The 24,031-nt window shown below is 35.6% G+C and overlaps 2 protein-coding genes across 5 annotated transcripts; both read left to right on the top strand.

The window, feature by feature from the left end:
- Nucleotides 1–1,069: 1,069 nt before the first annotated feature.
- LOC137734861 (uncharacterized) lies at nt 1,070–5,084 on the top strand. Of its 3 annotated transcripts, XM_068474170.2 has the most exons (3): nt 1,103–1,240; nt 2,231–4,112; nt 4,200–5,084. In XM_068474170.2, the coding sequence occupies exons 2-3, from the start codon at nt 2,370–2,372 to the stop codon at nt 4,707–4,709; spliced, it is 2,253 nt and encodes a 750-aa protein (XP_068330271.2). In that variant the 5' UTR covers nt 1,103–1,240; nt 2,231–2,369; the 3' UTR covers nt 4,710–5,084. The 3 variants fall into 3 exon arrangements, with proteins under 3 accessions (XP_068330270.2, XP_068330271.2, XP_088553127.1); XM_068474169.2 differs by having other exon boundaries at nt 1,070–1,240; nt 2,231–5,084; XM_088697001.1 differs by lacking the exon at nt 1,103–1,240 and adding an exon at nt 1,367–1,504 and having other exon boundaries at nt 2,231–5,084.
- A 4,009-nt stretch (nt 5,085–9,093) lies between these two features.
- Nucleotides 9,094–16,748, top strand: LOC137735426 (putative trehalose-phosphate phosphatase C). Of its 2 annotated transcripts, XM_088697000.1 has the most exons (11): nt 9,120–9,223; nt 12,227–12,249; nt 14,312–14,524; nt 14,647–14,787; nt 14,883–14,954; nt 15,059–15,184; nt 15,331–15,384; nt 15,534–15,635; nt 15,737–15,814; nt 15,931–16,071; nt 16,164–16,748. In XM_088697000.1, the coding sequence occupies exons 3-11, from the start codon at nt 14,318–14,320 to the stop codon at nt 16,362–16,364; spliced, it is 1,122 nt and encodes a 373-aa protein (XP_088553126.1). In that variant the 5' UTR covers nt 9,120–9,223; nt 12,227–12,249; nt 14,312–14,317; the 3' UTR covers nt 16,365–16,748. The 2 variants fall into 2 exon arrangements, with proteins under 2 accessions (XP_068330949.1, XP_088553126.1); XM_068474848.2 differs by lacking the exon at nt 12,227–12,249 and having other exon boundaries at nt 9,094–9,223.
- The last annotated feature ends 7,283 nt before the right edge of the window (nt 16,749–24,031 follow it).

Genomic DNA, 24,031 nt, shown 5'->3' with positions numbered 1-24,031 from the left:
TTTTCCTATTTTACCTTCATTTTTGATACACACTATAGACAAAATGAGGGTAAAATAGTAATTTTGTACTTTTTGACAAAATGACAATCATATTCCTATTTTTCCTATTTTACCTTTTTTTTCATAAAATGACAATCATATCCTTATTTTTTTTCAATTTTACCCTCACTTTTGATACACAATATTTACATAAGAATGACAAAACAGTAATTATGTAATGTTAAAAAAAATATGCACTTATTAAGATAAATTGTTTATACACACAAAGTATGTGCTCTCTACTAATATAAAAATTATAATATGTTTCAATATCAATGTTATACCGATATCTTATAAAAATGTAATTTACTTTTCGATTGAAAAAAAGAGAATTTAATTATTTAAAATATGCAAATGTGTGGAATGTAGGACATAGATAAGCGCTAAGGCTCTCCAACTTGCCACATTGTCCCTAAATTTTTCGTGAGCCTTACTAGGATACAATAGAAATTTAATTGTAACATTTTGTTAAAAATTTGTGACAACAAATTAAAGAAATAAACAAATATGTTAGTTGCATATTTCCTAATTAAACTAAAATTACATCCAATAAACGAAATAAATCGCAATATGTTTCTTTAAAGTTAATGTATATGTTGAGGATGGAACTCAGGATATGTTCCCACTATACTTTTAGTTTCTCACATCTAAAATCTGCGACGTACATTTGGCGTAACAATTTTCTTACATTAGGAATGTGTGGTGTCCATCTAGCGTAAACTCTACGCAAAGGTTAAAACTTGAGCATGGTTAGTCGGTGACAATATGTTTCTTTAAAGTTAATGTGCGTATTGTGAATTGAACTCAGGACTTGTTCTCATTATATTTTTAGTTTTCTCACTGCTACAATGTGAGTTGTCCAACTGGCGTAACGATTCTCTTACATCTGGCGTAACATTATTCTTCCATCTAGAATGTTCGGTGTCTATCTAGCGTAAATCCTACGCGGAGGTTAAAAATTAACCCTAGTTAGTCTTCTTGGGTTAAATTAAACCAACCAATATATAAATCTATACAATACTAGAGCCTAGAGGCACCAAAACCCATTCTTACTTTTTCCCTAAAAAATTTCAATTTTTAAGTCTGCAATTAAGAAATTTCTCTAGGGGCTAATGGGTCAGTGTACCTGGTGGTGATGGTCGTCTCAGATTCAAACTCCTTCAAGTCAGTCAGAGTCCAGACTCCTCTTCCTTCTTTGTGGGTAAGCACTTTTTCTCTGCAATTTCCGCTTTTGCTTAAGTGCTTTTCTGGTTTTGTTCAATTTTGGGAAATGGCACAGAGCTAGGGTTTGTGAAATATTCTGAAATTTTGAAGGTGCTAAATTTCAGAACTTTCCCACCCAACAAAATGAAGGTTTATCTCAGAAGTTCAGACGATGTTACTGAAACCCTAAAAGCTATGTTTCTGTGAACTCACACAGAAATCTTGTAGTTTTTCAGTAAAAAGCTTTGAGCTTTCTGAGTTGGTAAATTCTGATCATTATTTTCTTGGGGACTATTTCCTCCAAGTGGGTTTTGGGATTTTTTTTGAAGGGTTTTTTTCGAAAAGATGGCTTTTGTTTTGTTGCATTTTGTTTATGATTTGACATATTGTATGCATTAGGGAAGCTTGATTAAGGTAATGTTTTGTTGAATTTCTTGTAAGAGTGTGCAATGGCATGCCATATCTGGCTTTCTTAATTGCTTAGATCTGTTGGAAATTGTTGGGGAAATGCTGTGTTAAGGAGTTCTCTTGGTGTAGTTCCAAGTGTTTGATGAAAATGTATGCCTAGCCCTTTGTAATGAAGCGAAGCCCTTTCGTCCTTTGACGGGGAAGTCTGTGGTTCAAGTCGAAAAGGAGAGATGATTGAGTTCTGTCGTCTTAACTTAAGAAGTCATTGCTACACTGCATCTAGTAGATTTGTAGTTAACTTAGTACATCATCTGTTTCTGTCTATAAAAGTGATACTTGTTTCTATTCAATGTGATGTAATTTATTGTTTCTAGATTTATAGCAACGGCTTCTTTCGTTTGGTGTTGGTGGAGGAGGGTTTTAAACTCTGTATTTAAACAATGTTTGCTTTGAAATGAGTTTTTTTTTTACTTCTGCATCAGGTCGGACTTTAAGTTGTTAGCATAATTGAATTTGGTAATGTTTTTGTAGTTAAAGTAAAATAATCTGATGCTATTTGTTTGCTTTCTCTTTGGATCAGGTATTTAACATCCGTAGTCATGACCGCTTTCTGGGAAGGAAAAATGGCTAGGGGTTAATGTAATACTTTTTCTCGTATTATGCTTACTGCTCCAGTTAAGTAAAGACTCAGAGGAAGTGTATTGAGACTGTTAGGGAAAATGGAGTGCAATAAAGATGATGCGGTCAAGGCTAAGGAACTTGCTGAGAGGAAGTTTGCAGAAAGAAATTATGCTAGTGCTAAGAAGTTTGTTTTGAAGGCTCTAAATTTGTGTCCCGAGCTTGAGGGTCTCTCCCAAATGTTGACTATACTTGATGTTTACATCTCTTCGGAGAATAAAATTAATGGGGAAGCAGATTGGTATGGAGTACTCAGTGTTACTCCGTGTGCTGATGATGAGATGATTAAGAAAGAGTATAGAAAGTTGGCTTTCATGCTTCATCCGGATAAAAACAAGTGTTTTGGTGCAGAAGGCGCATTTAAGTTGGTTTCAGAGGCCTGGACTTTGTTATCGGACAAGGCCAAGAGGGTAGCATATAACCACAAGAGGAATGTACAAGGGTTTCAACAGGAAGCAGTGTCCTGTACTGGGGGTCCGTCAGTGCAACCTAGTGCAAGCACATTTCAAAATTGTATGAATAGTGTCAGGAAGACTGTAAAAGCGTCTCAACAGGAAGCTGCACACTGTAGTGGAGGTCCGTCAACTCAACCTAGTGCAAGTACCTTTCAGAATGTTACGGATGCAAGGACCCAGCAACCTAGTGCATCTACCTTTCAGAATGTTATGAATGCGAGGACCCAGCGTGGTTCCACCCATATACCTTCATATGCAAAAGCTGCTACATTTTGGACCATCTGCAACCATTGCAAAACTCATTATCAGTATGTCAGAATGTATCTACATCATCTTCTTGTCTGTCCTAATTGTAAGAAGACTTTCTTGGCTGTAGAACAGGCTCCACCTGCGGAGATTTTCAAGTCGTCCAAGAGCTCTTCTTCTCATCAGCGTCAGAATTCAAGACACTATGCGGCTGGTGGTAACTCAAATAGTTCTGCAAGAAACTGTGCTGCAGCTCAAAATGTAGGAGCTGGGGGGTCTTCAGGTCCTAATTTAAACAACAACACAAACTTCAAGCAGGGCTCTGCCACCAAAGTGACAAGTATCGGTAGCACAGTTGCATTGGGTCACGCTGCTGTGGATGCGGTTCAGCTGGCAAGTGAGAATATGAATAGAAATTCAGAACGGCGACAGTCAATTGCTGAATGGGAAAGGAGTCAAAATTTGAAGGGAAATCCTACATTGAAAAAGAGAAGAACGGATGATCCTCATTTGAACGGTTATGATAAAAAAAGGGCTAATCAAATGTCCATGGGAAATGGTGGAGCCGACGTGGGAGGTATATCTGAGTTGAGTAAAGGTAATGCTGGAACAAAAAGAATTTATGATTTCTCTAGTACACAGGACAAACCTAAGGTCCTCAGAGAGGTTCCATATCCGGTAATAAGAAAAGTTCTAATAGAGACGGCACTAACTTCGATTTGCAATTTTCTTGCGCGGAGCTCAGCAACTGAAGCAAAGCAGGCAAACAAAAAGCAAGAAACTGTGAAAGTAAAAAAGAAACAGAAGAGTGTGGTAAATGTTGACACAAGCACAAACAGTGATCCAGATGTAGAGGATAAGTCACCAATGCCGATCAATGTTCCAGACCCCGATTTTCATAATTTTGACTTGGATCGAACTGAAAGATCCTTTGGAGAGGACCAAGTTTGGGCTGCATATGATAATGATGGTATGCCCCGTTATTATGGTCGAATTCAAAAGGTGATCTCCTTGAAGCCGTTTAAGATGCGGGTCAGTTGGCTTAACTCGAGAAGCAACAATGAATTGGGTACGCTGAACTGGGTAGGTTCTGGTTTTGCTAAAACTTGTGGTGATTTCAGGCCTGGCAGATATGCAATTTCTGATACTTTAAATTCTTTCTCAAGCAAGGTTAATTGGACAAAAGGCACACGAGGGATGATTCGCGTATTTCCTACAAGGGGCGAAATCTGGGCTCTATATAGGAACTGGTCCCCTGATTGGAGTCAGCATACCCCAGATGCAGTAATCAACAAATATGACATGGTGGAACTGCTTGACGGCTTTACTGAGGAACACGGTGTGTCTGTCGCTCCTCTATCTAAGGTCGCTGGTTTTAAAACAGTGTTTCGTAAGCACACAGACCCCAGGGAAGTGAAAAGGATTCCTAAAGAGGAGATGTTCCGTTTCTCGCATCGGGTCCCTAGTCACTTACTTACAGGTGAAGAAGCTCATAATGCTCCAAAGGGTTGTTGGGAATTGGATCCAGCAGCTCTCCCTTCGGAGCTTTATCAAGTTATAACAGAAGCTCGTGATGCACCAGTGAAACAGAATGATGGCAAAACAAATGAAGAGATTCCGAAACCTCTACCAATGATGACCGACGACAATGGTACATGCCAAGTCGGCCAAGGAAACTGAAGCCATAAGCGCTCCCCACCTGTAGATTATGGACGTTGCTGAAGATAATACCGGTCTAGATAGGTTTGGACCTTTTGTTTTTGCTAACCCCTTTTGTTTTTGGTAAGGCCTGCTGCAAGTGTACATGTTGCTGCATTATTTGCAGCAATTGGTTAGCAGGTGGTGGTGGTGGTGGTACCATCTTTCTTTTTGCATTTTGTGGAACATGAAAGGTCAGATGGTGATTAGGTTTTAGTAAAGTTGGAAACTTTTGTATACTCTCATGCCTGATCTCTCTGAAAGATAAGGTTCTTTGGCATCATGGGTTTAACTTTTACTTACATCCTTCAGTGTACTGGTTACTGCAGTAATATTTACTTTTCCATCTGTGAACTATGATTTGGCTCACAGATACATCTTCCCTGTAGCTTAGGGCATTCTTACCAAAAAAACCGAGAAACCGGCCGAACCGACTTGGATATCCGGTTGCCTCGGCCGGTTTACTTGGTTCGGTAATTGGTTCTCTCACACGGTTTGTTCCTCGAAGCGTGCCGGTCCCTTACTTGTCCGTTGTGATTAGCAGATTCCGTTTACAACGGATTAATTAAAAGGAAATCAATAGACAAATAGACAGATGTTTGTAGAAGTAAAAAAGAGAGCGCGGAAATCAACTTCCTGAATCATGACAAAGTGAAATGTATTTGTTTGGTATCAGGAGACCAAGTCAACTGCCAAGCATCAAAGGACACGTACAATAATAGAAGTTTAATGATCTACTTGTCAAAGAAAAGCAAGGGGGGGAAATAAAAAATATTCCATCCCATATAATTGACACAACCTACATTTTGACCAAACGCAGACACTTGCATCTGCCACCAAATGCATGTAATTGATGTGCCGTGTGCATGACTGTGTGTCCACACACATGATCTATGATATTATTGGATTCATCGGAAATATCAATATTTTTATAGACGATTACATGTTTGTAAATGGCTAGTTTGAAATTGATTTTAATATGACTGAAAGTGCTTTAGAAAAAATACTTGGATTCTAAACGCACTTAAAGTGCTTTCTTGAAGTGTCTTCTGCAAGAAGCGCATAACAAGTGCTTCTTGCAGAAAGTATTTCAAATATTTTTTTAGGATTTACTTCTATATTTACCAATGATTGAATCCAAAAATATTTTCACTAAAAGTGTTTGTATCAATTTTAAAAGTACTTTCAAACGAGCTCAAAGATTTCACAATGTATTCTTACTATCACAACAAAGTTGTAGTTTATATTGCCGTAAGGCGAAAGGTGTGAACAATCACAATTAATTACCGCACTCATCTCTCTATGTATCGTTTTCCTCCTTCATGTCAATCGAATCCAAGACTTCCTTCAACTAAAAGGAGACAAATACAACTAAATCAGAAGTCATTTAATCGAATTTAGAATAAGTTAATTAGGGATTTTGTCTTTCTGTGTAAGGATTCAAGAACAAGATTTTGACTCTAAATTGCGGGTCTTCGCGGCAGATTACAGTAGATACAGTCATTCATGCAACAATGCAATGCATGAGACGGAGAATCTTATAACAATATATATATATATATATATATATATATATATATATATATGTGTGTGTGTGTGTGTGTGTGTGTATGTATGAGGAGGGGTTTCCTTCCCTCTTCTCATATTCTTTATTTTATCTCTCCTTTTATATAAAATTAATGTAAGATGTTGACGTGATTTAATCGTAACCTTTCAAATAAAAAAAAAAGAAAGAAAAGGAGAAAAAATAAGAAAGGGAATCCTACTCCATGATGAGGAGGACGACCAATATGAATAATTTATGAACATCTGTGTTGGTCTTCTTCGTCATGTCATGTGGGCAAAGACTAGAAAACTGTAAAAGTCTAAGGAAGGTTCATACGAGAATTCCACCAAGCATGTCGAACCGGAATCTTATACAATTATAATTTATTTGGTTCACATTCAAGGAAGTTCCTACTTGCTTATTCTCATCTAGAAACAATTGAACAAATAAAAACTAGAGGCGTTCAACAAATTACTTACGCATTCAAGGAACCACGATGGGGTGACAAAGTAGTTGGAGATGAATTCCATATTCTATTTCACATGGCACGTCCTGAGTTCGATTTTTGGTGTTGATGAATCACACGATGGTGACCAAGAAGAGGTTAAAATGCATCTGTGAGTCTAGTCCCATTTCAAAAAATAAAATAAATAAAAAACAAATTACTTACACATAATTTATTCGCTGACTATGTGAAGTTGGTTAGAACGCTGAGTTTTTTTTTTTTTTTTTTTGTCCGAACTCAAGTTTGAATCTCATTTCTTGTAGCTTAGTATAAAATTCTATATTTTGCCAAAAACAAAAATCATATTATACATCAATATGACAATTTGTAATATGGTTTAATAATATTCTTATTCACTTATAGGTTTTAAATTCGAATATCGTAAAGAGTAAAATGTAATAATGGTTCCTCAACTTTAATCAAATTGGAGCAATAGTCCTTTACTAAAAATTCATTACCATTGGTCCCTCAACTCATCAAAATATGTAGCTATGGTCCTTTTTGTTAACTTCGTTAGAATTTTATCAAAATAAGTTATGTTGGAATGACCATTGCTACAATCGGGGTCCCTTAACTCATCAAAATGTGTAGATATGATCATTTTCGTCAACGTCATCAAATTTTTGTCAAAATGAGTCATGTTGGAAGGATCATTGCTAAAATTGAGTTAAAGTTTGAGGGATCATTGCTCCAATTAGGTTAAAGTTGAGGGATCATTTCTCCAGTTGAATTAAAATTGAAGGACCAATGGTAATGTGTTTTTAGTTGAGGGACAATAACTGCATGTTTTGATGAGTTGAGGGACCAATGGTAATAAATATTTAGTTAAGAGACTAGTCCTCAAATTGAGTTAAAGTTAATAAACCGTTGTTACAATTTATTTTATCGTAAATGATGAATTTGATATCAATTTATTTTTTCCATGTCAATGTATTAGGTCATTCTAGGAGACACAGGCTAGGTCTAGTACCTCATGGGCAATATATAGGGCTGTTTGTGTAATTTTGTCATGTATATTGGATTGGATACTTCTAATTTTATTGTAATTTTTTGTTTAACTTTTTCTGTCGACATACAGTAATCCCCCACGGTGAATGCCAAAATTAATCCTGTATATTTCATAAATCATGAAAATATACATTAAATAATCGTTGTGGATGCATATTTTTTTCATTGCCATCTCTTTCTCCCTTGTCATGGTCGAACATATTTTGATCCTTAACAACTTAGTTGGATTCACGGACGAAATAGGAATTACAAAATAAGAAGTTTGTAGCTCAAACAATTAACGTTAAATACTCTTGTAACTCAACTATTGGTTTGTGTCCATGACATAGCACTAAGAGAAAAAAGCTCGACGTTTGTTAAAGGTAACTCATAGCAGTACTTCTTTGACGACAAGTGCAAGATCCCCAGAGGTGGTTTGGCAGTTTGATCAACGAGGAAGAGGGGGAGCAGATGCAGATGTATTGGCTGTACCCTTACCCTTGCGGACCTAAATTAAATCAGTAAATGAAGATCCTCCTTGTCTAAAATAAGTAAAAGGAAAAAAAAAGTGAATTCTTGGAATCATGGTGGAGGCATTAATATGCACCAATCACTCTAGGCAATCACGGCTTTAAAATTATCTTCTTCTTTTTCTTTTCTTTTTTCTAGTCAAAACGACTTTAAAATTACCGATATGGGAAATCATGATGAGTAATGAGACTTTACTATCAAATGGTATTTTATTCAATACAATTAATACTCACATATAAGAGAAGATTACGATTAAATTACATAACAAAAAAAGAAGATTACGGTTATTATACTTTCTTTGTATATGTAGATAGTTGTATATGCGTCTAGGTTAATAGCTCTCGAAAAAATTTACCGGTATCAAGAACATTAACCACATATTGTTTCTAGCCCACCAATAACCACAGTCAAAACCACGCAGTATACCATTGATCGTGTTATGATATTAAGAAGTCGGTGTGCTTTGCACTGTAATTCAAGTCTCAATTTCCGTAACTTAAATTAATGTAAAAAAACTTAGGAAATATAAGAAACAACTTGGGCCTATTTTGGTGCATGCAGGTAATTAAGTCCAACAAATTAGAAGACTCCTTCGAGTTAAAAAGTGGGGTTAAGGGGTAAATCTTCTTGTTGGAGGAAGGTGCAGGGCAATGGGAGACTTAACCCACGTAGGGCATGTCACCTGTGGCAAACATCCACGTCTCCTTTGGTCCCTACAATTAAAACCCTCGCTCCTCCTCCTCTCCCTCCTCTATAAATAAAGCCCCCTCCTCCCCTTCATCCTCTCCCCCTCCTCCCTCTCTCACATTAAACCTCTCTCAACCTCTCTCAACCTCTCTCTCTCCTCCCCTCTCTCTCACCTCCATCGGAGCACCTTACTGTCTAGGCTAGGAAACCACAAGCTATTGGCAACCAAGATTTCATTAGGTGCGTCTCTATTTGCTTAATTTGATTTCATTATTCATTATTATGTTCTTGCCATTTTATTAAGAAATAAAATCGAACTCAAGAACTTAAGATGAATACTTTTAATCAACTGAGTAGGGACTTAGAAGACTTTTACATCAGATCCGTCATTCATATTGTTTCGTGTATGTTTCTGATTTTCGTAGGATGTAAGATGTTGTAATTCGAATCGGTTTGAATAATCTACTCGTTGATTTTATTATATTTTTTTTGTGTGTAGAAGTTGAATTTTTTTTAATATTTTTTTTCTTAGTTATTTGTTTACAACCGTAGTATTCGGTTTTACGGTTTTTATTAGTGGAAAACTCAGCGGCCGAAACGAGAAAGCGGTTGGTGGTTGTTCCTTTGACCTCCTAATCAATTCGCTGTACTCAAACGCGACCCACAAGCAGGTGAGTCTCCGTCGCCGTCTTGAACTCACGTGGGCGCCGTAGGTGATGAACGTGGCGCTCACGCGCCACTCTTCTTCGTCTTCGTTCTCTGCGGCTAGGAACTCTCCTGGAAATCTTCGTCCAGCGCACACGTGTTCAAATGTGGCCCACATGTTGACTGGGCCAAATGGCCCACCTGACGTATGGAACCAGGTCACCGTTTGCATGGGAGACCCGCTGTATCGACTAAAGTACGTCGTCGGTGGGGGTGCCACGTGTACGGTCCGGATTATAAAGACCACCGACTCGTTTGTTCTGCTACTGTGGGTCCCTTTGGCTGTGCTTTTGCTCTTTACCAATGACATGACTCGTACCTGAAAAACAGTTAAATCTTTGTTGGTGTCTTTGGTCCACCGATTAAAAGGTTTTGTTTTTTATAAAAAGGTCTAGGGATTCACTCTAGGGTTTTTGTTTGATTTACACAATTTAATGGCTAAAAAATGCATGAGAAGTTAAAAAAACATATATAGAAAGGTTGACCTTAAGTAAATAGGGTCGAGAAAATACCTATCGTAGGAAATTTTATCCTTATTTTTTGCAAATAAGTTGTTTTCACGGTTTGAATTTTATGATTTTCAGTTACAAAGGAGCAACATTTTTTATGCTTTAAGACTGGTGTTCAAGCTAAAAAGATATAATTTAGAAAATAAATCACATATATATATTTTTTAATTTATACTAGCAAACTGTACGTACCCCATACTGGTAATAAAATTCATGTTTCGGGTAATTATTAAATTGTTCATAATTTTTATTTTTGTTTAGTTTGGCGAGAGAGTTAGAATGGTATTTTTTAGGGTGTTGGTTGAGAAAAATTGGTCTTTATATAAAAGTTTTTAGGAAGCAAAACTAAAGATTTGTTTGCAATATGGCCCCAACTACTTTATGATATTTTCCTTTTGTTTAAGTTTTAATATGGTATAATATGCGTATTTTATTTTGTGTTATGTATGTATATCTATTGGTAGATTATTTACATAATATGCTTGCATGTATTATTGTATCTTGATTTTGTTAGAACAATCATAATTTGTTTCATGGTTTTCTATTTTCTATTTATTATATCATAGAGGAAGTTATCTTGGAAGATTTTTGGGGAAATTATTCTGCAAAAGATAGAGTTTTAGCCCAGTTTTTTATTTTTTATTTTTATTTTATAGAGTTTTAGAACCTTATTCATTTGAGGTCTCAAGAGTATTCGGGATGTGTAAGAGTGCTTGAGCACTGTTAATGGAGACTGAAGTGACTATATTTATAAATATTGAGAAGATAGTTAGCAAGGGAAAGTGATTTTTACAAATCTCTTGTAGCATTTTATACACACTAATTTTCTCCTAATACGGTCGTTGGTTTTGTCTGATTTATGCAATTCGATTACCATAAATAAAGATATGATTAGTTTTTCTAACTTTGTCAAGATTTGTTTCTGTAGGGTCCTAAGTGCTTGCTTTTTATTTTTTTTATTTGAAGCCCGCCCTTTTCTCTTTCAAACATACTTTGAGAGGTCCGATCTACGCATTTCACCATAGAGTTATGCTCGGTCGGTCCTTAATGTGCTTATCGAGCGTTTCATATAACTTTTAATTTCTTGAAACTATTTATTTTATTGTTAATTAATTTTATAATATAACCAAATGTGATTATTGGTTTGCATTTCCTGAATACAAAACAAAGAAACGTAAATCATATGGCCTTCCCGAAAAGCACACACAAAGTCCTAGGAACAGACCAGCTTTTCACTTTAGTATGTGTTCTGATTACAGTGACATTATTCCACAACACCAGAGGTTTTGTCGTCTAATTAGCATATGATAATATTATTATTTATAACACTTTTTTCATTTCACTTCGTGGTACTTTCTTTTTTGACTTGGACAGTTCGTCGTATTCGGCTGTGTGGTTCTTAATTCTTGTACTGCCATTTTCTCTACTCCAATCTGTGGTTAGACGTGTCCTCTCTGCACAACCAAAACGTACAGAGCCTGTCGATCCACCACTTCTCCAGTCGACACGTTAAAGTCGTTTTTTTCACTTTCTCTATGGGTTTTCTAACTATTTACTTATTATATATATTAGATATATTTGTTTATTTCTTTTGCCTCCATTGCTTTCCCCATATTTCCAAAACTTGGAACTTTAGGTTCTGAAAGGTCAAGGGTTCAACCTTTTTTTTTATTCTTCTGAAAAGAGTTGTTTGATAATTTTTTAAACTTGAGTACAGGTCAATTGACTCAAAGAAATAAAATTTATGAGACGTTAATTATGGCTATTTTAATACACGTGTCTTCGGCATATTTGACAGTAAATTATCATATATTGAGAGCATAGTCATTAAGAATTACTATTTAGTCTATTTTACTTAATTTAATTTGTTGTTTTAGGTAATAATCTTATTAATCATGTCCTAGACACGATCCTTATAATAATATGTGAATTAATATACAACATGGCTTGTTTACATAGTTTCCATATAAGTTTAAGAATATTTTTCCATTGCTTTAATTTCTGTCATGGTTTCATTGGTGTTTTATAGGATGGGGAAGCTCGTCCTACAAGGTTACAACCTATGTTATTTTTTCAGAATGACCTTTTTCTTTTATTTTGCAAATTAAAAACTCTGTTTGATTTGTTCTTTCGATTCACTTTAAAGTTGTATCAGAGTAAATTTTGAGTTAGCAGTGTTCATAGCTAGACAGTAGTTTTATGGTTAGTCATCTGCAGAACTTTATTAAAAAAATGAAAAAAATTATGTTCCGTGATTGATATTGTGTTAGTTGATTCAGTTGTAGCAGTAGTAGTAGTAGTAGGTAGATGAAAGAAAACAAACATCATGCCGGACCCTCCTAATAATTTAATTAGCTAGCCACCAATGCTATTTTTATTACATGTATGCATGTTGTTTCACGTGTATTGTGGGGTACTTCAGAAGCATCGGCTGATCAACCGTACAAGTGTCCTACTCTTTCAAACCATGAAGCTTTCAGAAACATTCTTCAACTCTTTGGTTGTCTTTTCAGGCCGCCCACGAAAGTTCTAGCATCCTTCGGGATGTTTTGTTGTTAGATTTTAACTATTAGATCTTTAATCAAAGATTTAATAGTCATTTCAGTGTACTATACACTGGAGTGTATTAGAATTCTCGATTAGTCATTCGATTTTCACTTGGCTAACAAAATTAATTCTTTCTGCTACATCTCTTCGAATTTTTCCATAAAATTTAAATATTTGATCATGTATTAATTTGCACTGGGTATTCTCATTTTTTTTTTTTTTGGTTGAAAACAAACTAATTAATTAGTGTCTTATTATATTTTTATGAAAGAGATCAAGTTAAACAATATATATTATGATTAGATAGATACCTATCAGTTAGGTTGCAGTGAGGTCGCACTTCAGTTAAATGGTAGTTAAGGTAGGGCCAAAAGAAAACAAACATGTATCTTACAAAAATCGTTTTATGTACATGTGTTGTCGTTGTCATCTGAATCATCCTGTTTGGTGACTCCCCCTGAGACAGAACCTTTAGGTTTAAAAATGTAATGTCGAGTCACCAAATCTAATTATTCACACACTAAACTGGTCCTCTTGTTCTTGTTTTGTTGTTCTTTTTTCTACGAAAAGATGCTAGCTCCTGAAAACGACATTATCCTTCCCCCTTTGAAAAGCAAAAGATGTTTTATCCGATACCGACTTTATAACTTTTTAAATTAGGGAATTTTAATGAAAAATTCTTGGTATTGTTCACGTTAATAAAAAATTATATTTTTACATTAAAAAGTCAATCATGGTATTATTCATTTTACCTTTTATTTTGCCCTTATCGTTAAAACTCAAAGTTTTCAAGTCCGTTTTATTAGTTTTTCTTTTAAATTATACACACAGATTTATGTTCAATCTTTACCATCCTGTTCTAGCACACTGAGATTAGCTACACCACCTGTTCAAATTTACAAAGTAGCCTAATTGTTGAAGAATTCAGTTTTGACCATATTTAATTATCCATGTTGCTTGCTTTATGTGAGGAAATATGACCATACCTATTGTTTAGTGATTCTAATGAGAACTATTGGTTTTGAACTGGTTAAGCATGACGATGACATTCTAACTAAATTTTTTGAATATTTGGAAAGATGGAAACGTGAGTGCGAAATCTTATCTTTTCTCTCCTTTTAATCCTTTTTAAAATTTTACTAACCTCATATACAAATTCATTCGATAATAAACTGCATCAAGAAAATCTCATTAGATAAACCAGGAGGGGCCGTGGATTGCGACAAATCTTGTTATATATATGTCAAAATAAAAAAGAGGGAGAGGATAACGCGAGTGACTTTGACCTAATCGGTGGCAAAGAGAAGGAGGAAAACATTTTGTCTTGTTAGAAGCTAGAAGGTTCTGGTCCCCTGAAAGCTCAAGGCTCTTAGTTTCCTTAGCTTTAGAACTCTTTTTCAGACCATATAAAGGAATTCAGTTCGTATTATTTGAAATTTAAAAATGTTTAATTTTCTCTACCTCATAAACTTTTTAAAAATGGTAAAATTTGGTTTATGTACTTGTGTGACACTCTTTATATATATATAGCCTCATCATATTTTTGTTTGGAATTGTGCGAAAATAGGTGATCATGACAAACTCGGCGAAGCTGAACCAAGCAATGGGACTACATAGGTCATCAACTTCCAAGAAGCAAAAGGTGCAACCCATCACGAAAGTAGTAAAGAATGACGAGAACAGTGTCAATCTTTCCTTAGCATCAATCACCTCAAACCTGCATGATATCTCTACTCCTAATAGACCAATCTCCTCAGATTTAGCTTATAATTCCTGGGTGGTACGTTCTAGCCATTTGAACTTAGTTTGGTGATCTTATGACAATTCTTACCATATATCACTGCTTTGATTATCCTTGTTCGTTTTTATTTTATAATTCTTTTTTGGGTGTTACATGTTTAGGTTGAGCACCCTTCTGCATTGGGCTCATTTGATCGGATGATGAAAGCAGCAAAAGGGAAGAGGATGGTTGTTTTCCTAGACTACGATGGGACCCTTTCACCAATTGTTGATGATCCTGACCGTGCCTTCATGTCTGATGAGGTACAGTCTTTAATTTTCTTGATAACAACATTCCTGTTTTTACATATGACTCAATCCACCCTAATTATATTGACTATGTTCCAATATGCCGGTAGATGCGTGCTGCAGTACGGGAAGTTGCCAAGTATTTTCCAACAGCAGTAATTAGTGGAAGGAGTAGAGATAAGGTAATGATTAAGCCATCAATATAATCTCGAGAAAATTTGAAATGTTCATCAATAAACACTATGTTGCACATAAAATAATTTTCTCATTTAATTTGATTCTACAGGTTAAAGGATTTGTACAGTTAAGTAATGTATATTATGCTGGAAGCCATGGGATGGATATAATGGTCCCACCAAGGCCACTAAACCCCTGCGATGGCAAGAATCACACTACAACCATGGATAAAAAGGTCAGTGATCACTGATCAGTGTGTGTTCTTCTATTTCTCTGTACTGGTGCAGCATACCCCTAATATATATAAGTATATATGTGTGTGTGTGTGTGTGTGTGTGTGGCTTGGTCAATAATAACACAGTAGGACCACTTACGGTGCAGGCGAGTGACGTTCTCTTTCAACCTGCTAAAAGATTTCTGCCTGCAATCCAAGAGGTTAGCTAACAGTATATATATCATTTATGCTTTTCAATGTACTTATCAATTACAAGAAAATAAAAATGTCATTTAATTAGAGATACAGAGTTCAGATGTGCCTTAATTTTTACACAAGAAATTTATCTACGTTTTAATTGGAACTGCAGATACGAACACTGTTAGAGGAGATAACCAGGAAAATAGAAGGTGCTAGGGTAGAGGACAACAGATTCTGCATCTCTGTACATTTCCGCAAGGTCCGCGATGAGGTAATTAAGAACATTCAGTTTAGCCAATTTTTCTATCATTTCAATCCTGTATTTAATCTTCATTGACTTGATAAGTGCTGTATATATATGTACATCTGTAGGATTATGACATATTAGAAGCAAAGGTAAAGTCTGTACTTGAAAACTATCCTGAATTTCATCTCACCTTCGGCAAAAAGGTAGGTTATATATATAAAAAAAAATCTAAGTTAATTTCTTCCTTGTGATAAATTACAACGTGTGTACATATTGTTTTATTGTTAACATGATTTCATGTGCATCTTTATATATTCAGGTCTTGGAAGTACGGCCATCCATAGAATGGAACAAAGGTCATGCCCTAGAATATTTACTTGACACTCTTGGATTCAGCAATTCCAGTGACGTCCTCCCGTTGTACATTGGGGATGATCGGACTGATGAAGATGCTTTCAAGGTACCTACAACAGATCCAACTGTTTCATTAATTTTCATACTTGTAGTTAATTTTATGGATTAATAGTAATTACTTGTTGCACATACATGCAGGTGATACGAAGTAGAGGACTAGGGTTTCCGATAATTGTGTCTTCAACCCCAAAGGATACCAAAGCTTGCTATTCCCTGCAGGATCCGTCGGAGGTGTTAACTTTCTTGTTACGGATTGCAAGGTGGAGAAAAGCGTCTTCTTCGAGCAGGTCACTTGCTCAAATTTGGGGTCCTGGGAATTTACCTAGATCAGTTAATTAGCTAGATTTTGTACATAAGCTTTTAAGAAATATTATTAGGAAAATTGAGGCCAGTATTTGTTAGGGCCTTAATAACCCTAATATATATAGCTAAATTATAGGTTCGTAAGTAGAAGAAAATGAAGCCACAGAGTTTCACTGTTATGTTTTAGTCTGTTTCGGTGAAACTCCAGCCCATCCCCATGCATATATTATACATATATATATATGTATGTATGTATATGTATGTGTGAATGTCCGTAATTTCCAGCTTTTTTGGAAATGTGTTTTCTGGTGTGTGCTGTATTCATGAATATTATGCATGTACTATGTTAATATTGCAGTATTTTAATTTTAGTATATTTAATTAAGCTTAAGATGAATGGGTTTAATAGAGACTTGGACTTCTTGTAGGCTCAAGAGATTGGGCCAAGCCTTTTGGGTATCAAGTTGATCAATTCTTCCTCATTTTTTTTTCTGTTCATTAGCAAGAATTATTGAATTAAGTTCACAAACTACAGTTTCCTACTTAAAAAGCATGAACCTATATATCTCACCCGGCCATACATACCAAAAGCAGAAGTTAATTCATAACGAATCACAAGATTAGTGAGAGAGAGAGAGAGAGAGAGAGAGAGGACTGGTACTAGAATGGAGACTAATCCCTATGGTGGTTGATATTCATTTTCCACGAAGTTTTACTAACGTTGGATACAGAATTTTTAAGTCATGATATAACGAACTGTTCAATTCAAAAGTTTAGTCTCATCATTTATAAGTTTACAAAACACGTAAAGATGTCAAAAAGTTCATTTTAATTGATTAGTCATGTCACGTCTCACCCACTAAAACCGTGTTGCATCTACGTCGAACACAGAATTTTCAAGTCATGATATAGCGAACTATTCAATTCAAAAGTTTAGTTTCATTATTTATAAGTTTACAAAACACGTAAAGGTGTCAAAAAGTTCATTTTAATTGATTAGTCATGTCACGTCTTACCCGCTGAAACCGTGTTGCATCTACTATACTCTGGTGTAACTTTCTCAACATTGTCAGCCGCATTTACCACCTTTTATCTCTTTTCAAGAAGATACAAAAAAAGGGTGGGCGGTGGGGGGAATTCGAACTCCCAATGAAGATTGGACCCCTTTTTGAAGACTAAATGTTCCCATCATTTTCATTCCTAAAATGGCTTACATTAATTATGTAGAACAGTTAGATTCTCTCTCTATATATACAACATAAATACATGCCTAATTAGGCAATTCAATTATCTTTGTTTTTTCTTTTAATTTTATTTCCATGCAATTCAATTAATTTTGTTTTTTTTTCTTTGTTTTAATTTCTATATATACCTGATAAATCATGCCTAAATTGTTTGGCTTGCAGATGAGGATATTATTGAGTTTGTTTCGCCTTTTTCCGTTTTGTGTTAGTCACCATTTTAAATAAAGCCAGGATGAAAAAGCCTTTCTTCGAGTTCAAGACGATGACGTGATGATGATGCATGTAGCAGATGCAACACAATCCCACCACAACTCGCTAGGGCACAGTGATCTTCTATAAACTTCAAGTTGATCTAACTAATTAATTAACCTCATTAAATATCAAATATTGTTTTATTTAAATAAAGCATATATTTTTAAATAGATTAGATTGTTTAGACCAAATTTACAAATCATATAATGTGTCACTAATAAAAAATAAGCACGCTAATAAACACTTAATTGATAATTCAATCATCAACAATCATGTCATATTTTATAAAATATAATTCAAATAGATGATATCCTTAACATTAGCATTATGCTTTTGCGAAATGCAACAAAAACCGTCATAAGCTCATTTTCGTGGAACTTGTGTCATACCATAAGCTTCTTAAAATTCAATAGGAAATACTTATATGAGTCATCAAGGAACTAGAAATACCACTTTCAAATGTCTTATAACACATGGGCAAACAGTCTTTGATATCACGAAGGTAGTTGAAATTTCACCATGCGTTGAACCATCTAACAATAGTAAGATTAAAAAAAAATTAAAAAGAAGCAAACCTTTTGATAAATTCTTACAAAATTTTATTAAACCTTATACATGTGTAACAACACTCTAGTTCTCACAAAATTTATAATTCTTTAATGATGGATATTCTCATCCCATTAATATTTGCATCCAAGGTCCTTTTAGAATTATTCATGTTCTGATTTGATGCCTTTGCAATTTGTATATTGGTGGATCGTGGATCCCATTCAGCCATTCTTCCAAAACCTTTTCAATTAAGAAATTAATTAAACACAAAGATGGACAAATTAAAGTGCACATTTTGTAGCTTTTCTTGAAAAATTAGTTAAATATAAAGATTACAGAGGCAAGGAAAATACTAATGCAAATTGACAAAGCCTCAGCTTTTGCGCTTTGCACTTTGCAGCAATGGCCCTTAATATGAATAACAGAAGAGATAAAAATAAAATAAAAATTGAATGTTTAATAATATAATTAGTTTGTCTTAGTGGAGAAGCTGATTGGTTCTTCGTTATATAATTATAAATTTCATTATTTGTCATACTGCATACCAATAATTCGTAATTAACAATTATATAAAGAATTGGTGCTCCACCTTTGTGAGAGAAAGGATTAGGGGTGGGCAAACCGGGTAGAGGATCTGTGGATCGGGGTGGGTAATCAAGGTTCGGGACGGGTCCAACTTTTTTAAAGGATAAACGGGGTTGGGCGGAGCGTTGTTATTTAAGGGGCGGGCCAAATCCTAATATTTAGACTAACAGGGCCCCGGACCGGACCGTTTAAAATGTAATCAATAACTGAGATTGAATAATTGACAATTATGCAATATCAACCGTTGGATGAGATTATTTCTCTGACTTAATCCCTCCCTTCCCTAGTCCCACACTACACTCATCTTTCCCAATCCTCTCTTTCTCCCTATACGACATCACCGAAACTTAGACCATCGATCCGTCATTGCCGCCCTATCATTGCCGCAGTGACCACCACCACCCCATCACCAGCGTCTAGATCTCTGGTTAATCAATCATCATCATCACCCCTATCATCGTGGCACCAACCATCTCGATTCCTTGACAGCACCAACCATCTCAATTCATCAATGACACCAACCATCTCGATTCCTCGACATCACCACTCATCTTGATTCCTCAACGACAGCACCGTTGTCGCTACCAACATCACCCCATCACTTTCTTGAATACTAGAAATGGATATGCCCTATTTATTTTTAAATGAAATCAAAACTGATTACAGGAAGGCTTGTGGAGTCGTGACAGCTATGGGAATAAGACTAAACAGGCAGGCAAGTTGGAGATCTAGTAGCATATGCTGGTCAGCAAATGAGCTTACATGCGGAAGAGCAGATCCTTCATGCAAACAAAGCTTTGATGAGGAAGACGACCTCAACGAGGTTGTCCTACCTGTGCTGACAAAAAAAAAAAATGGATCCGTGGACCCGGCCTAAATTGGCCCATTTTAAACGGGCTGGGTAAGGTCCAGTTCCAAATTCAGAAATCTCAAAACCCGACTCGGCCCACCCCGTTTCATTTTTAACCGGTTCCAGTCTGATTCCTTCAAATTTGGGTCCTATCCGACCCATGCCTAGCCCTAGTATGGATCACTATAAACCATCGTCGTTTCTTGCTAGCTGATTTCAAAATTCCCAGAATCCAGGATTTGCATCCAAGCTAGATATTCGATGTATTAATTAATTTGGTGAGTTCTTATGCACAAAACCACTTTAATTAATTAAATGATGCATATGTTCCACCGAAAAATTAAATAAATAAGAAGAGCCATTTGTATAACATCTTGATTGGCTATAGCGAATTAAGATGAATTCGAAGGTCTAGACTACTTATTTTAAATTTTGCAGCCCTCATTAAATGACAGTTTCATTGGTTCACCTTATAGTACAAACCAAAGGTCCAAATATTTCCTTCTCTCTTCAACGGCTAGAACCTCCGAGTTCTTTGAGTTCAGATACAGAGATCTGATGAGGATTTCGACTCGGCTATAGCGTGTTGTAATTCAAATATGAAATATATATCGGCGGATGTACATATAACGCTCTCTCTTATTCCACATTTAATTTTTTTTGCCTACATAAAAATACGGAGAATAAAATTTATTGGCGCAATTAGAGTTCGGTTAGTTGTGATGCTCTTAACGCTTCAAAAGGCTCTAGGGCTTCTTGGGACTAGAGTAGCTTACTTTGCTGTAGAGACCTTATCATTTAGGGTGCTAAGTGGCAAGTCGGGAATGGTAATTTGGTTAATATTTGGCAAGATAAATGGATCTCCTCTACCCAAGAAGGGATTATCCACCCTATGGTACCAGTTACTAGTTCTGCCCTTTCCTTAGCTAAGGACATTATCAACCGCACTGATGGCTCGTGGAATCTTAACTTGGTTCGTTCCTTTATCTCCTCTTAAGAGTGCTCAGCTATTGAAAGAAATCCTTTGGGTGATCTTTCTTCACCTGATCGTCATATTTGGCCTTAGACTCTCAATGGGGAATTTTCGGTTAAGTTAGGTTATGCTTTCCTAAGTCTTGCGAATCAGGCTCAGCCTATCTCCCGTCAAATGGCCCACCAGTCTCATTATGTTGATCCATCTTTTTAGAAGTTGATTTGGGGTCTACACACCTTGCCAAAGATAAAAAAATTTCTATGGCGGATTACTAACAACTATCATTCTACAATGTCCAGCCTTTCCCAAAGGAGTTCTTGTGCTTCCCCGCTGTGCCCGTTATGCTTGGAATTTATAGAAATTGCGGAGCATTCTATCTTATTGTGCCCTTGGACAAAGGCTGTTTGATTTGCTTCTCCCTTGAACTATCAAATTGATATTCAGACTATCACTACTTTTGACCAATGGTTTGTTGCTTTGGCATCGTTAGGGGACGGTATCACCCTTAATCAAGGTCGCATTCTCTCTACCATTGCTTTCCTATGCTAGGAAATTTGGAAGGCCAGGTGACATGCTTGCTTTAATGACTCTCCTCCCTCTCCTCCCTGCACTGTCTTGATGGCCATGACATCCATGGAGGAATTCTATGCAGCCAACCCCTTGAAATCTCTCTAACAACCTTTGAGCACCCTTGATGCTGTCTCTGTTCCATGGCAACCTCCTCCTCCTTCCTTTATGAAAATTAATTGCGATGCTTCTTAGTTTAAGGACTCCATCCGAACTCGTTTGGGGTTGTCATTAGTGATTCCCGTGGCTCTTTGGTTGATGGCAGGTGTATTAGTGGCTCTGCTTCTGTTGTAGAACAATTCAGAAATAAACAAAAAATAACAGAAATAAACATAACTTGAAATTCTAATATTTTATTAACCAAAAATACTTGATGTGCATAATGAAATTATACAATAAATACAGAAACTAATATAAGAATATCAATAATACTAACTTGATCACAGAATGTAGAGGCTAGCGTAAAAGCTATGTCATTCGAACAATATTTTCTTCCCACTCTTGTGCTTGTGGTTCTACAACGTCTGCTCGATCAGGATTTAACTACCTAATTTTACAACCCGCACTGGATTCTAGAATTCTAGCGAATTTGCTTACTCTCTGGAAATATCGTACGGAAGAAAAAGAGGAAGAAAAGATGATCTCACTTGGATACTGTGATTGCAAATATATAGGTTGTTTCACACCCTTTCAAATACCTGTTCAGTGTATTTGAAAGTACACAACTCTTTCTAATAGTTGTGTCTTTTAATCAAAACGTTTTTTAATTAATAAATTAATTAAAAAACTTAATCCGAAAATTAAAATTAATGAATCTGATTAATTTTAAATTCCAAGGCCCCAAGGCTCTTGTCTTGATTAATTAATATTAATTGTATTTATGTTATATTATATTTAAGCCTAATCCACACAACTATAAGGCCCAAGCCTTCAATTCATTTCCAAATGGTCCAAGTTGTAATTACTAAGAATAATGAATAAGCTTATATAAAGGTTAGTGAAAAAATATTGTTGCCCAATGTGGGATAAGAGGGTCTCAAACTCCTACAACTTCTTCTGTTTTGGAGGCGGAAGCTAATGCGGCGATCCTTGATATGCAAATGGGTTTATCCAAGAATTTGAATAAAGTTCTCTTTGAATCTGATTCGGCTTCTCTAGTTCGTTTCATCAATGGAAATAAGAATAATGTCTCTTGGTCTATTTTCCCTTTATTTCGTCAGATTTGGAACCTCCGTCATCGTTTCAGCTTTTCTAAGTGGAGGTGGGTTCCCCGCCAAGCGAATTCGGCAGCTGACTGGGTCGCCTCGCATTGTAATAGAGGAATGCGTACGGAAGTCTGGGTTTCCAAACCCTCATCCCCTCTAGTTCATATCCTGTCCATTGATGGCCTCCCCCTGCCCACACTGATTTTTTTTGTGGATGCTTGGTTATTAAGGTCAGCGACACAGCTATGCTGGTGGTCTTCTTTATCTGGCCCTAAGCTCCTTGCCTCACTGTACTTTAGTTTCCTCCTTATATGGTCCTACAGTTGGCAGTTGACCTAATCTTGTATTCCTTTTGGCTGTTAAATGAAGAAGTATCTTTGATAAAATAAATAAAATAAAAATATAATAAACCTTGCCGACAAGGATCTAGACCTTCTTAATTATTGGGGTGAGCTGGTATATCTAGGAATAGTGTAATCTTTACTTTCTTACAAAATATCTCATACACTATGTTATTAAACGATTCATATTTACTTACACAAAGTAAAGATTATAATTAAATACTTAAAAATTAGGATCAGATCAATTAGGAAAAAGGGGGCGAAGTTAGTTGATTTAATTCTATTTCCTTACTTTTTTTATTTTTAAGTTTTTCGATTTCCGTTAAAGAAATTATATTGCCAAATATATTATAGCAGTACTCCAAAGTGAATATATAGAAATGATTCCTTGAGTTGCTCAAAAAATAATGCATGGATATAATTCTCAATGAATGAAAATCATTTGTGGATTTTTTTTGTGAGGATTATAGGAATCTTGAAATCGTGTATGTTCATCGTACATCATGCAATTTGCTGATGCTTGACAGGTGTCCTCTAGAAGATGATGTAGTACTCTAGCTAGCTACATTGCATAAAGAAAAATGAAAGAGATAATTTTTTAAAAATAATTTTGTTCACCGCACCCTCAAGTGACAACGATACTTACCATCATGTTTATCATCGTTAAATGAGTTTAAATTTCGAGATTTATATAATTGATAGACATAAATATTAAAATTTGAACTCATCCAATAGTAAGATGTTGAGCATTACCATCACCTAAGAGTAGTGAAAAAAGATGTACCCAAATTTTTAGACCATATTTTAAAGACTACATGATATGACGATTGATAATTGAGCTCCTATTTAATAATTACAAGAAGAAATTAAACCACCAACCGTCACGTCATGTGATTTACAAATAATAATCTAAAATTTTGATCTCTTTAGCACTACTTTTGCACAAATGGTTCCTGGCAACACTGCTAGTCTTATGACCTTGGAATTTAGAATCTGACAAGCGTGTGCTGCATGCATGGATATGGATTTTGCTCTAAACAGCTCTAACTTTCTCCAACAAACACAACCAGTATGCTGGCCTAAATTCAGTAAACAAGAAATCAAATCAACAATATTTATCCTTCGGAAGAAATATAT

This window comes from Pyrus communis, chromosome 7, assembly GCF_041283825.1.
Source record: "Pyrus communis isolate YQ-2024b chromosome 7, ASM4128382v1, whole genome shotgun sequence".
Taxonomy (NCBI): Eukaryota; Viridiplantae; Streptophyta; class Magnoliopsida; order Rosales; family Rosaceae; genus Pyrus; species Pyrus communis.
Note: the sequence above shows the minus strand (reverse complement) of the source record. Positions and strands in the feature narration are given on the sequence as shown.

Excerpts from the sequence above, each read along its gene's own strand:
- LOC137734861 (XM_068474169.2), top strand. The coding sequence starts at position 2,370 with ATGGAGTGCAATAAAGATGATGCGGTCAAGGCTAAGGAACTTGCTGAG.
- LOC137735426 (XM_068474848.2), top strand. The coding sequence starts at position 14,318 with ATGACAAACTCGGCGAAGCTGAACCAAGCAATGGGACTACATAGGTCA. Across the intron at positions 15,185-15,330 it reads CTACAACCATGGATAAAAAG|GCGAGTGACGTTCTCTTTCA; the intron begins GTCAGTGATCAC and ends CTTACGGTGCAG. Across the intron at positions 15,815-15,930 it reads ATCTCACCTTCGGCAAAAAG|GTCTTGGAAGTACGGCCATC; the intron begins GTAGGTTATATA and ends TTATATATTCAG.